This window comes from Pyxicephalus adspersus, chromosome 6 (assembly GCF_032062135.1).
Source record: "Pyxicephalus adspersus chromosome 6, UCB_Pads_2.0, whole genome shotgun sequence".
Lineage (NCBI taxonomy): Eukaryota > Metazoa > Chordata > Amphibia > Anura > Pyxicephalidae > Pyxicephalus > Pyxicephalus adspersus.
Window position 1 is genome coordinate 63,092,432 of NC_092863.1, and position 14,064 is coordinate 63,106,495.

Consider the following 14,064-nt stretch of genomic DNA (forward strand, 5'->3'; position numbering starts at 1 on the left):
GCCAGTCCTGTTACACGCTCCCATTAACAGAAACCCATCCTGGGCAATGACAAGAGACATTAACCAATGCACACCTTGACAATGCTGGCAGGACGGGAGGAAGCTGCTCCATAGTTAGGTGAGAGTTTAGAACCTGTGTATACTTAGCTCTGCTTGGCTGAGGGTAGCATCACCGCCTTCGTGTCTTTAATTACCTTACCTCTTTAAGTTCCTTAGCTACATCCTTCAAGTCTCCCAGGACTAATTCCAAATCATCCACAATAATCTTGATCTGTTCTTTCACCTTGGCTTTGGAGGATGGCTCCTCTGTTGGCGAGGATGTCCCCTTAGACTTTGCTGACATACTGCAGTCCAACTCAAGGGAGCTTTATTAGAGGGTGACCGGCTGCAGCCCTCTCTGAGCCGCTGTCTCCCCGCATTTTCTTTCTCAGATCTCCCTCTTTCTCCTCTTTTTCCTCTCCCTGTTTACTCGGTGCCATGAACTCCAACACAACTGCTCAGGGAATGGGCTGCAGACTAGCGGCGAATGCCAAGCGTTGCCTGCGTCACAACGGTTTGCTAAATCAGGAAAAAGTGCGAAATCCCAAAGTTCAGCAAATGACATAAGACACCTAAATATCCATTTACTTTTTAACGGTGACAGTCACATCTTCTCCCTCTGTATGCTACTCTATACTCAGCAGCACGCCTACTGCATGTTACTTGCTGCTTGCTTCAATTCTACGCTCCTGCATTACCGTATTTCCTATACTAAGGCAGCACTGCTATTACTATGCATTACCAAAGGGACCAGTGATAACAGGCAGATTTTCCTTTTGATTTTTTTCCCCTGTCACTCACACCACACACGCATTATAATTTATAGGCGTCAAACTAAAACATATAAAACACACGACACAAAAAAAAAAAAAAAAGAAGCACAGCGCCAACATGTTTTATACCACGTCAATAAAGAACATCCATCATTTGTCATTTTACAAATCCTTGTCTCCAATTCAATCTACCAATAGCTAATGGTTTGTGATAGTTCATTAGCTAGGCTTAGAGAACATACTTCTCTTTTATGTTGGATGCAGTCAAGCAGTGGGAGGTGAAGATGTCAGTAAAAAAAAAAAAGGAATCCCAGGGAAGCTGAAGGGTCAGTAATATAAAAAGGAGGAAATGCTTTTCTTCTTCAGAGAAATAATAGGAATAAATAGGACTGAAGAGTGATTGCGTCTCCTTTTTTTTTACCTTTTGATTTTATAACCATGGCTCAAGGGCTTTGGAAATTTATGACTCCTCGTTTATCAGGTTCAAATTAAATCAATAGTGAAACATGGCAACTGCCCTGTTTTATGGTTGCAGAAAAGTCTGCTGTATACAAAAACAGAGAGGGTGAAAAGGTGTACAGACAATAAGTTCTTTTCCACTAGATACAATCTGGACTTCATTAAAATGCAATGTGCTGGGTTCAGGATGGAATGACAGCCCATGGTTTCCAGTGCTGGCCACACACATTACAATCTGACTGTACAATCTGATTTTGATCTGCTAGCTGCATATTAATAAAGAAGTGTCAGTCTGATTCCAGATTACCGCTTTATTCTACATTATTTTTTTCAGACCTTATTGCCACTTTTTGTTTGATCAGATTTTATATGTTGGCGATCAGAGGTTTGATTACTTTGCATTAGCCATTAGAGGCTACTTTTGACTGATCACCACTTAGCACGACAGTCAGTGGGAAGAATGTCCCCCTTACCGATCACTGGTGTCACTTAAAATGACCTGGGAGGTGCAAATTGCCCATAGCTCAAGGAACCCCTAACAACCTGTGGAGGAACCCTGGTTGAAAAAACACTTCTTTATATGATTGTTGCCTAACACAAAAGATGGAATTGTCTCAGGAGAAAATCTAGCATATGTACAGAGGTCCCCTAATGTTGTTCAGGAATCTTTCCTGGAGGATCAGTGAACAGCCGAGTACTTGAAGGAGAGCACAGCTTGGTGCCATTCACTCATCCTCCCTCCTCCCCTCTCCATAGAACAGAACATCACTTCAGTCTTGTACTCTAGCCGGTGATCATTACTTGTAATAGAGGACATTGCTGCAAAAAAAGACAGATCAGGATGTTTAAAACTAACACCAAGGATCTATCTATTGACTGCAATGTTCTGCAATTTGAAAGTGGTGAATCCTGTCTGGTAATCATGCTGATCACCAACTTTATAATGATGGTGAATGGGACAGTAAAATGCAAAAAAATAGGTTAATTATGACAGTTCTGATCAGGATTTTTTTCAGGATTTTTAAAATAACCATTAAACTCTTTGTTAAATCCATACCTACCTTCCAACTATTTTCTTGGCAGCAGTATTGTAATTGCAGATGTAATTTGTAATCATGACAGCTTGGGTTTGCAGCATACTTCATTCAACTTTGAAATTCATAGTACCACCTAGTGGCAAAGTGAACTTTCTGCAGGAGACAGTACAAGATTGAAAGTAAGTATAGCAGCAGTGAATAAGGCAATAATATCAACAAAATATTAGGAGTGTAATAAAATAAAGGGTGGGCAAAGGATTTCTTTTTTATTTTATGAAATGTAATTCTGCTTTAAACATTCCCATTAATGTAAAATGATACATGTATTGTTATAGTATATATAGTATATAAAGTATTTCATCATCTATATATATCAAAAAGAATGTCTTTAAAGTACATACAGGTTATCTGTGAGCTTTTGCAGGTGAAATACAGAATAAAATGATGCCCCATTTTTTTTCTTTTTGATGAGGACAGACTGGGCACAGTCATGTTTTTTACAGCCTGTTAGACTGGTTAATTGAAAGCATTAAAGCTGAACTCCATGGCAGATAGAGAACACACCAATGAATACAGTCATGTGTATGTTAACCTCCTTATTGCCAAAGCGTTTTTATGAATAAATGTTTGTATAGATGTATAAATTTGTATTTTAGGCTGCAAAATTATTTAAAACTTTCCATACATTATATGTTTTCTCAAAGAAGAATTTATTTAGTTACAAGTTATTGAATGAAAATATGTTAGTTGCAGCTTTTTATGTTGTATGATGCAACTTTAGTCCTTTATATGTTGTAAAAATAAACAAAATTTAATTTCAATGCACACAACATATATAAATAGCATATATATATATATATATATATAGCTAAAATATAAGGGCTTGCCAGTTCCAAACCAACAAAGGGATGTGAATAGATTTTCACTGATCCTTCTCTGCCAGCCATATTGCACCTGAGTCCTTGGACCATGAAGGATCAGGCAATGGTGAACAATAGAAGCGATCAGTTGGCTTTTCAGTCACCTGGATCACTTCTGCCTTACAGTCAAAATACACTGATAGATTGTTTGGAATCTACCTGAAATCAACTGTGAAAATAGTCTACTGATCTGCTGGTAGTTGATTTTTCGCAATAGGAAGGGGGTTGAAAAGCATTAAATATATCCTAAAAATAAAGCTAGCCTAAACACTTAATATAAACTTTTTTTTTCCAAATAAGCTTTAATAAATGTTCAGTATAAATTGATATCAACTTGTATTTTTCTATGCAAAAGGTCTGGGAAAAGAAAAGACAGTTCCGGGTCTAATCTGGTATGCTGCATGCACATGTGCTGACAGTAAGAGAGAAAAGAGAGATTTGGTTCTTCTCGGTCTTCTTCTGTTCCTTTCTTCTCCAGTCACAGGCTGGGAATATTGTCCAAGGGGTGCAGTTTAAATCGAATTTACAGATTGGAAGAAGATATAATAAAAACCTGTCTGTCTACTTATTGTCCATATGGTTGCCAAATCTGCCTTGGTCCCCAATGTTATCTGTGTAAAGACTCAGTTCTCTCTACTCCCTCTATTTTATGGATCCACTTTAACTACAGCACAGAAATGTGAGATCAGTAGAGCTATAAAAATATCAGGAATGGTAACACAGAAATACAGATCTTTTGCCAGATAAAATAGCTCTGATGTATTTCAACTGTATTCCACTGTTTGTCTGGAATTAAGCTTTAAAGGGATAACAGAGAATGTCAGCATTTTGGCACTATGTGGATTTCCCATTTCTTCCCCTTGCAATTAGTGTTTCATTATGCAACAACAAAACAGACATACGTAATTCTTTTTCCACACCTTCTCCACATGAATGCCATTTTTCTACCATTAGTAAAACTGGCAACTTTCCTCTAGCTAATGTGCAACTACAGAACATAAAATCTAAGTGTGAGAAACATAAATGAACAGTCCAAAATAAGATAAAAAAGACTTTTAACCCTTGAAGACTAAATGTATTGTTATACAGAGACATTGTTACATTTTTTGTCCACTAAAGGATAAGACAACATTATTTTAAATCAGGGAATTTATTTGACAAGCCTTGGAGGTGAGTCAGAATTTTTTTCTCTGGGAGGCAAAATTGACAAAAAGAGTAATTTGCAGCAGGGACAGAGAAATTCTTTGGCTTTTCTCAAACATAGGATGGATCTGTCCAGGTTCCATTCACAGAGGGTCCAGCAAATACTGTTTGAATTTTTCATACTGGTTTGCAATGTCCAGGACAGTAACAAAAACTGACCACTGCCCTCAAATCAACCACAAAATAAAATTACAGACATAAAAGTCCTCAATAATAAAAAGAAAGTAGCAAAGGGAGATTTAGCCAAACATCTTACAATCATAATTACAGTACAGTTTTCAAACTAACTCCTATCTTCCCCTATGAAGTCAGCTTTACCTATTCATTCCCCACTAAAAACTCCCAAGGGAGCCTTCACACTTCAAACCCTCAGATTTAGCCTCAAAACCATAATAGTTGTAAACTCAATCCTCATCCCCTACTCAGAAGCTGGTTTAATAGAAATGATCCAAATATAGGGTTCTTTTTATAAAATAGTAAATCTGACATTTAGCAACATTCCCTGGTGGAGAATCTTCCAGCTCCTTGTGTTTTAAATGACAGTGATTGATTTTCAACTAGGGAATTCTGCTGAATGACAGATTAACTGCTTTAGAATAGACCACATAGTGTGTAATCTGTTTCAAAGGCTTCTATGCAAGTTCCTGCTGGTTCAGTTCAAGGGGTCATATCATGCTAAAACAGGAAATTGCAGAGGGTGAACAAATCCCATGCCACATGAACAACCGTATCATGATAAAACTGGACCTTGGGAGAGGAATTGTGTTGCTCATATCAAATCTTAGCAATATCTGCCAGTGCCTAGCACACTCTACCTAACATAACACAACTCCACCCGCAGTGTGCTGACCAAATTCTGGATTTCTTGCACTCATCTGTGTCATGCTATGCTTGTCTGGTAAAAGCAAATCAGGAGAAAATCTGCCGTATGTAAAACTGCCATACATGAATATGGAATTTTAAACCAGTCACATAAAATACTTAAGTGATAGCTTAAACATACACTTACTTTATGAAAAACTTTTGTATTTATTTTTTTTTATTTGCCACATTGTCACAATATTGTCTTTCTCCTTCCTATACAGAAACATTTTCAGGTATACAGATGGACAGTTAGACTGGCACAATAATAATGTTACCTGGACCTAAATAATATGAAGATGTTGAATAATGGTTTTTTATATGTTTCATAAATAAAGAACATAAAGCATAGACCTAAAAGCATTTGTTTCCTACTGGGAATGAAGTGATGTTAGAATTATATGATTCAATCAATCCCTTTCAGGCAGTGAATACTCTAGTGGGACATAAAAGAGAAAGAGATGAGCTGAAGAACAAGTGCTATATGTTGCATATGGCATGTATGTAATTCAATTGAGAACAGTCCAAAATTGCTCATGTTTGGCGCTGCACACTATGGACTGACAGGGAAGACAAGCCAATAATTACAATAGTTTGTTTTATTAAGGATATGATGTAGATATTCAAATATGTGACAAGTTCCTATATTGTATAAAAGGAATGTTGTAATATTATCCATGCAGAGGAGTAGGGCCCCAAAAGTATAACCTCTGCCAAACATCTCATAAAATGGGTGATTGCTAAAAAGGATTTCAGTTGTATTTTACTTAAAACCTAAAATGACTTAATGTGGAACATAGCCTTTATATGCTTCATATGCTTCATTCCAAGCAGTTTATGGCTTTGCCATATGCATTGTATAAAAACTATTAGTAGTAATGCTTCTAAATATTATTTTAAAGAGGTAAAATCTTAACACAAATATAAAAAATATTCTAAGAAAATTTTCTGAAGCCAGTGTTTATCATCTCGATTAGAGATTAGGTTTTGGTTTAGCTCAAATCTTCATTTGCTAATTTCTCAAATTTATGTAGAAATTGGAACAGGCAAACTTGTTTTCAAATTATTCAAAATTCCCTGTCTGACCTTTCACTGTTGTATTCAAAGACATAATGGCTAATAATTGCTGCTTTTTGTATGTGTCAGCACCTTGTTTTAAAAGTTTGCTTTTCCAAGAGTAGTTTACAATGATGGAAGTGTAGGAAGGGATGACAGTATAGGGGGAGTATGCAATGGTTCTAGATTGAAGTGCAGTGTTGTGGGTCCACAGACCTTTTTTAGGACTAAATTTTATTTTTTTATTTTAAAACATGGGTCTTCCCTTTAATATTCTATCTGGACCCTTATTCCAAGGATGAGGCCTGTGGGGCCAGTATAAGGTGGGTCTGTGAATGTGCACCCCAACGCCCATACTGGGTACCATGCCTTCTACCAACAGTGGGGGAGTCTCATAGCAAAGGGACAGGGCCTCAGCTAGCAGACGCCTATAGCAACCAGTATGTACTCATGACCTCATAATGACATCCCAATGCCCATTTATTTATTAATGCCTCTCCACTGAAGTCCAAGTAAACCTTAAGGTCTTCTAATATCTGAACTTATTTCTTTAGATCTAAGGAAAAACTCTCCTGCCTCAAACAGAAGTGTGAGGATCCTTTTTCAGCAAACACTCATAATTCAGCTTTTAAAAAAAAAATCAATAGAAAATGAGACATGGAAGACTAACAATTGACATAGGAGGAATATCCACAGGGATCCTGTTCTGCTTACCCAAACAAAAACATCCAGAGACTAAACTGTAGGGGTAGAGCTACAACAGACAACTGCAAAACTGCAGCCAGTTACAGAGCACAGCTCACCCGCTTCCATTGCTCCAGACAACTTGGTGCTCTAATCCCCTAAGCAAACAGGACTCTGTGACCTAAACAGCAAAAATTTCAGAATCCAGAGGAAGATGGGAAATTCAGCAGCGACACAGAAATAAATCATGAGATATGTTTTGTCAGTCAAATGATCTCTGTGTGTAATAAAATCATATCTCTGACCTTACCAGGAGACGTGCAGAAGCATGTGCTTAAGTTTGTAAAATCATTGAGGGTTATAATGGCTGCCACTGACACAAATGCTGCAAAGTGTTTTATTGTTGTATCTGACACTGTTGCCAGGGGTTATAACTGTAGTCACTAACACCAATGTTAAGGGTTAATAATGCTACCACTGACACCAATGCCAAAGTTTATAATTGCTACCACTGACACCAATGTGCCATCTATAGTATGGGGTCTTCTAAATGGCGTAATTTGTCAGCAAATGGGTGGTAATTTGTTGGGGATAGTATGCGTAATTGATATAGATGTCATGGCGGTGGGGTTGCGCCTGGGAGCCTGGTATATCAATGAGCAGACCCCTGGTTAATGGTGGTGAAGCAATTAATGCCTTCGAGAACCTGCAACCTGACTGGAGTGGTTTCCTTGGCTTAGTAAAATGTTGTAATGTTTAAAATGTTATAAGTCTAATGTGATGACAATATGTGAGAAAGTTGTAATAAATGGCTGAGAGGCCATTTGCACTATATTCAAAGATAACGTTATTTGGATGGGGTTAAATGGGGAGAGAAATAGGGATGTCCTGGTGAAGGGCTCTGACCTGCTAAAGTCATGTTTATTAAAGCCTCATGTATTTCATGATGGAAAGAAAGGAAGGAAGGAAGGAAGGAAGAAGGAAAGAAAGAAAGAAAGAAAGAAAGAAAGAAAGAAAGAAAGAAAGAAAGAAAGAAAGAAAGAAAGAAAGAAAGAAAGAAAGAAGATATAGATGTAGATATTGCTCAGATTACCTTGTGTGCAGTAGGCGTCCTCTGCATTGGTTTTTCAATTATATTTACAAAGTTAATTATATCCCAATAATAGTTGCTATTTTATGCAACCAACTAAACACATTTGTTCAAGCACAGTTTTTTTCTGCCCAGTGAAGCTTAAAATCTATTTTTGTGACTATTTTTGTGATTGTGACAAAGGGAGGTAATGCAGCTTGTCTAGGTCATAAGAACTTTGCAAACTGCTTTGCAGTAGAGCCCAAATCTATTAGCGCTTCTAATTTATTTCAACAGAGAAAAAAAAAAACAAATTGATCGCATAGGGTTACTGACCTTTGTTTTCCATATTTTTCAATGTTTTGTTTGCAAACAAGGTAAACACAGCTTAAAGCAAAGTGAAATAATAACTCATATAATCATTAAAATACTTTATATAACTGAAACCAGATAAAATCTGAATCAGCCATTATTTTTTATGTAATTCAATGTGTCAAAGTTTAAGCACAAAAAAACTAACTTTCCTAATATGAAGTGTACAGGTAGTCCCCAGGTTACATAGGAGACAGAGAGTGTAGAGTTGTTCTTAAGTTGAATTTGTATGTATGTCGGAACAGGTACATTATTTTATTAAATGCAATTAGGACAGTCCCAACATATTATTAGGGACATCCTTATTATTATAGTATATCAGTATTATATCATTATTATTATTGTGGTGTCAGTTACTGTAAAAAATCCTCACTGTGAGTTAATCACAAACAAAACAAAAAAAAACAAAACTTTATGGCGCCTAGACATTCATTAACTTCTGGAGCAAGCTGTGCTTTGATATGCAAAAAGAAACAACTTCAGAGTTTGTCTTGGACTTTAAAGAGTTACAGTAAAAGATGTTGTTGAAGAGCTCAGTCCTTAAGATCACCCAGAACCTCAGCTGTTTTTAGCAAAAGATTTCTTCTACAAGTCATGCAAACCGCCCCCCTCCCTCCTTTCAGGCTCCGTCCTGCACAGAACGAACAGGAAAGCCCCGTTCGTATCTAGGAGTCGTCCGTATGTCGGATGTCCTTAACTCGGGGACTGCCAGAATATAAATAAAATGTCAGGTTTTGGATCTGTGGAAAAGTTAGGCCTTGACAAGTCTTAAAGGGCATGTAAATCCAAGTAATACATTTTTTTTAGTCTGGTAAATTCACCATTTAAAGTATTTTATTATATTGTTTTGATAAATCCAAAAAAAAAATAACCTGTATATTCTTCCAGAAATGTTGATATTTACTGATTCTGCTGCTCTTGTTATAAGTTACGCAGTTCCTTGTTGTTTCTGAGCACTACTGAACATCCTCCATGTTATAGAAAGAGGAGAGGTTGTAGTAATTTTGCTAGGGTGGCAATGGTGTGAGTGTTGTCACCCAGAAGAAGTGTGTTGGTGGCGAGGCCACAAATTGTAATCAAAGGGGAAAGGCCTACAGGGAGATCGGCGGACGATGATCGATGGAGGACGACGCTGGATGAGCACAGGGGGACCAGGTAAGTGGGGATGTGAAAAATCTCGGGGTTAACCATCCTTGCAATTTTTTTTTGCCCGAGCGAAGGTCGGGCTTAACGGCAAGGAGGTTAAAGAGAACCTCTCGTATAAAATATGTGCTTTGCCAGTTGCTTGGTTGCCCTGTCATTTAGCTGTCTCTAACTAAATAGGAGCTTATTTAGATATTATTTTGGGTTGCCCTATGTTACAATAGGCACATAACTATGTGGCCCTTACATTTATGTCTCATGGTACAATGAAACCTTTTCATTAATGAATATAAAATACGTAATTGCAGGATACAACAACTTTGCAAAGCCAAAGAAACATGTATTGAAAAGAGAAGATCTCTGACATATGACCCAACCAAGATCAGTAATGTAATATACAATACAGAAAAACAATAGACAGCGTAAAACCATTTAGTCTTAAAAAACAGCAGTCAGTATTTGCTTTTATCCTAAGAAAAACAAGAGAGAGTAAAACCATTTAGTCTTAAAAACAGCAGTCAGTATTTGCTTTTATCCTAAGAAATGATGGTCTTCACTCACCCTGAAATCCTTATGATTTTTTTCTTTTTTTTTTATTAAAGAACAGAAAAAGAAACCAAGAAGAATGAGAAGTAGAATGTTATAAAGAAAATGTTAAAAGGAGAAAAAATAGGGTAGGGAAAGAATAATTATTCTGTATAGATACTCTATGTCACTATTTTTTTAATAACATTCTTTAATTATACATATTTATTTTCCCAAGATTATTCCAATAAATTCATGTATAAACTTTCAATATCTCTTTCCTAACACAATCTTCCAATTTCCTAAATACATAACTTCCAACCAGGGGTGTAGTTGGGCAGGCTCGCGTCGGCAAGCCGTGCCCTCACTTTTTTCGGGAATGGGGCATTTACATAACAATGATGCGCATGCACGCTCACCATGGATAGTACCGTGCCCCTCTTCTTTTTTTACGACTACACCCCTGCTTTCAACCTTAAGTACTTATCAACAACTAACAAAGTTTGAATAAATGGTTTGAGAGGAGATTAACTTTAGCAGCACCGCATCCCTTCTATATAAGTTCAAATTCAATTTTCTATTTAATGGGGATTTTTTTTAAAGACTAAGACAAAGACACCAAAGGAATACACTAGGGGTATGTAGGGTGAAGAGTTAGCTTATTCTCTACAATAACCAACATACTCCTGAGACTTTTGTATGTCACTATTTTAAAAGTATCATAGTAAGCCTAGTTGGCAAATGTTTTCAATCCTGGATCAGACCTATTCTAGGTTTGCTGGATCACCCAGGTTTTCCCATGATATCTATCCTCTCCAGACCTGGAGAGCTTTAATAAATCAAGCCCAATATGTAAACTATCTCTATGACTTTAAATACTCACAAATTGTTGTCTTCTGGCTAGGTGAATTGGATTAAAAATGAATGGAACTGAAATGCCTGCATTTAGTTTCATAAATTTTACAATTTTTCAGCATAGAATTTAGTCTTAAAGTGACCCTAATCCCTGTACACTAGCCTTGTACCTGTAAAGAAGAGACTGAGTGTCGGTCTTCATGGTCTCCCACATTCCTTTCTACTCCTGACCTCTGTTTCGCTATAGACTTCAGGGGAACATTTCCCTGGAACCAAGCAATGCTAAGTGATGCTAAGTGATTACCTTCCCTAGTTTCCGCTGTAAACATTATCCTAGGATGTGATATTTGGATTGGGAGCATGGGGTGGCCTAACATTAATTGTACATTATATGACAGACATACATACTTCCCTCGTGGCAGGCATCCCTAAATAACAAGTGCTGGGAACTGTGTTGTAAGTATTTTGGTTGAATGAAAAACAGTCTATAAGGAACATATGGGGCATCTAATTGAAATCTGGCATTCTAGTTTAAAGCTTTCTAAATATATGAACATATTGATGTACACATGTAAGCGCAAAAAGACTGCGTGTGAGATTACGGTTAGTGACAAAATCTCTCTACTCATATAATTGCTCTAATTAGAACTATGTTACTGCTTATATAATCAAGTAACACTTTTATCTTATCAAGTGGCAGACACAGTGAACAGGAGATGTATTTGCAGCATAGACTTGAAGGCCGAACCCACCTCGAGTATAGTTTGTGTAACTGTTTACAATGATCTGCTTTATATAAAAGCACAAAATATTAGGCAATATCAGTCCCTTATAGGTTACTTTTCTTCTTTCTTTTTGTTTTTAGCTTGTTTTTTTAAATATTCTAAAATATTTTCAAACAGTTATGCTATATTTTTCATTATGCTATATTAGGACCTTTCCTTTTTTAAAGGAATTAAAAAAGTCCACATTTTTTTTGTAAATTAATGATTTAAGATATCCCCACCAACCATCTAATTGAAAGGAATTGTGTGTTTTCATTGTTTCCCTTATAAGCCATGTAAAAAAGTTCTCAGCACAGCATTTTTTTTAAATTTGGCCATTGGTACTTGTTCTTCATGGCAATGCCCAGTTTCCCATGCGTTTATAATTGTTTGCCTTGTTAGCCATGAAAATGGAAATAATTATAAAGCAAAGTTCATCTTAGACTTCAGTAAAGATTTTCTCCATTGATTTCAATATAGATTTTGATCAGTAGACTTTAATTGAATGTTTCCTGTTGACTTCAATAGAGTTTTTTGCCCATTGACGACAATACATTTGCTTTTCTCATGTTAGTTGGGACTTTTCCCTACCAATATATTAGAGATTTGCCTTCCAATTGACTTCAATGGAGATAGCTAATCAATCCTGCCCAGCACTACATACTAGGGAAAGCGTCACTTCTGTACTCAAGTTTTGACAGACATTCAACCGGGCAAGATTTAGCTAACAAAGATTCACCCAGGAAATGGAAAGTTTTAAAAAGGGAGAATCCCACACAAAAATTTAAAGCAAACCCTGGCATATCTAATCTCAAATAATAATCCCAAAGTGTGAAGTGCATGGCAATGCAATGCAGTGATTTGCTTAATGTGGAATAAAATAAAAACAACAGTACAAAGAAAGCTACTGCTTTCGCTACTTTTAAAATTACGTCTACAGAATCAACTCAGGAGAAAGAAATTATGAAATTATGATCCCTCTTTAATGTACAGCACTGTAAAATGTTGGTGCATTTGAATATTGTTTATTAATTATTATTATATTATTTAAACACCAAGCAACACTCTGTTCTTGTATCTATATTTCTTTTTCTGAAAACAAGATGCAGATAATGGGTCAGAAAACGTATCAACCCAAGAGCAGAATTAAGGTGTGAGCGTCTTTGATCCCAACATTTTTTACAGCCTTTACATTTTTAACAATTAGGGAAATCACCTTTCAAAAAATTAAGAATTATAGTTTGCATCTCCAGTAAAGGCAACTCCTTTGTAAAGACAAATAAAAGTTTTTAACAAACCTTGTGCTTCTGTTTTCCTGTGGCATTGCTCAAATTGTTTTATTTTATATTTCTGTACTAAAAATACTGTACTAAAATTTAGAAGATAAGTGACCTGAGTGGGAGAATAGTATTGTTCACCCATGGTGCGAGGGCTGGTAAAATCGGTGCCCTTTTTCACTTTTTGTGTGATTCAGTTTTTATACTTTGTGATATCAGTTTACATCAACAGATTTTTGTCCTCTCTTTTAATTCATTATGCCCACGCAGCTTTTAGTCCTTATTTATTGTTTGGCTTTGGTTGAATTGGAACGATGGGTTTTCAGTGACATAGTTTGATGACTAACAGTAATTGTTATGTGACAAATACCTATGTGCTTAGACGGTGATGATAGAAATATACAGGCAATCTGCAGAAATCCTTATTAGGAAATATCTTGATATGGATATATTTACTGCTTTGAGGTACTGTATACTTACATAACCAGCAATATTCTATAGTTCTAAATTAATGATGCTAAATTGAAATTGGTGCCAACAACAACAAATTCAGCTTTACTTTTACTGAGTTCAGAAATAATGACCAAAAAATTGGATTAATTGGACAGTGTTGTAATGTTTTTAGCTGATCATACACTATGTAATATATATAGGCAATGCAAACTAAATTATGTAACTTGCATAGTCTATGGAAGTAGTAATTGCAGATTGTGAACTGATGTTCCTATAGGCATAAAGGAACACATTTTTCCTAGCTTGTACCCAAAGAAAAAACTGGGTAAAGCCAAGTTCAGAGGTCATTTGGGTGTACCAAATATCTCTCGATAAGCATTTTTTGGCTTATCCAGGCAATATAGAAAACTCTGTTGTGGATAAGCCTAGAAGCAATACAAAAATATCTTCTACATACAAGCATCATTTTCTGTTTGCTATCTGAAAGAGCGCATCCCAGCAATTCCATAACAGCTACGGGTCTGGGATGCTAACAGTAGTAGTGGATGGGAAAGCTGCTATATTTCTTATATTT

At 36.3% G+C, this 14,064-nt stretch overlaps 1 protein-coding gene across 2 annotated transcripts in view; it reads right to left on the bottom strand.

Moving 5' to 3' along the window:
* PRR16 (proline rich 16) overlaps window positions 1–689 on the bottom strand; it is a 173,913-nt gene extending 173,224 nt beyond the window's left edge. For both annotated transcript variants that reach the window (XM_072416047.1, XM_072416046.1), the window contains exon 1: window positions 200–689. In XM_072416047.1, coding sequence (XP_072272148.1) covers window positions 200–343 — 144 coding nt within the window. In that variant the 5' untranslated portion in view covers window positions 344–689. The remainder of the gene's footprint in view (window positions 1–199) is intronic.
* Window positions 690–14,064: the final 13,375 nt, after the last annotated feature.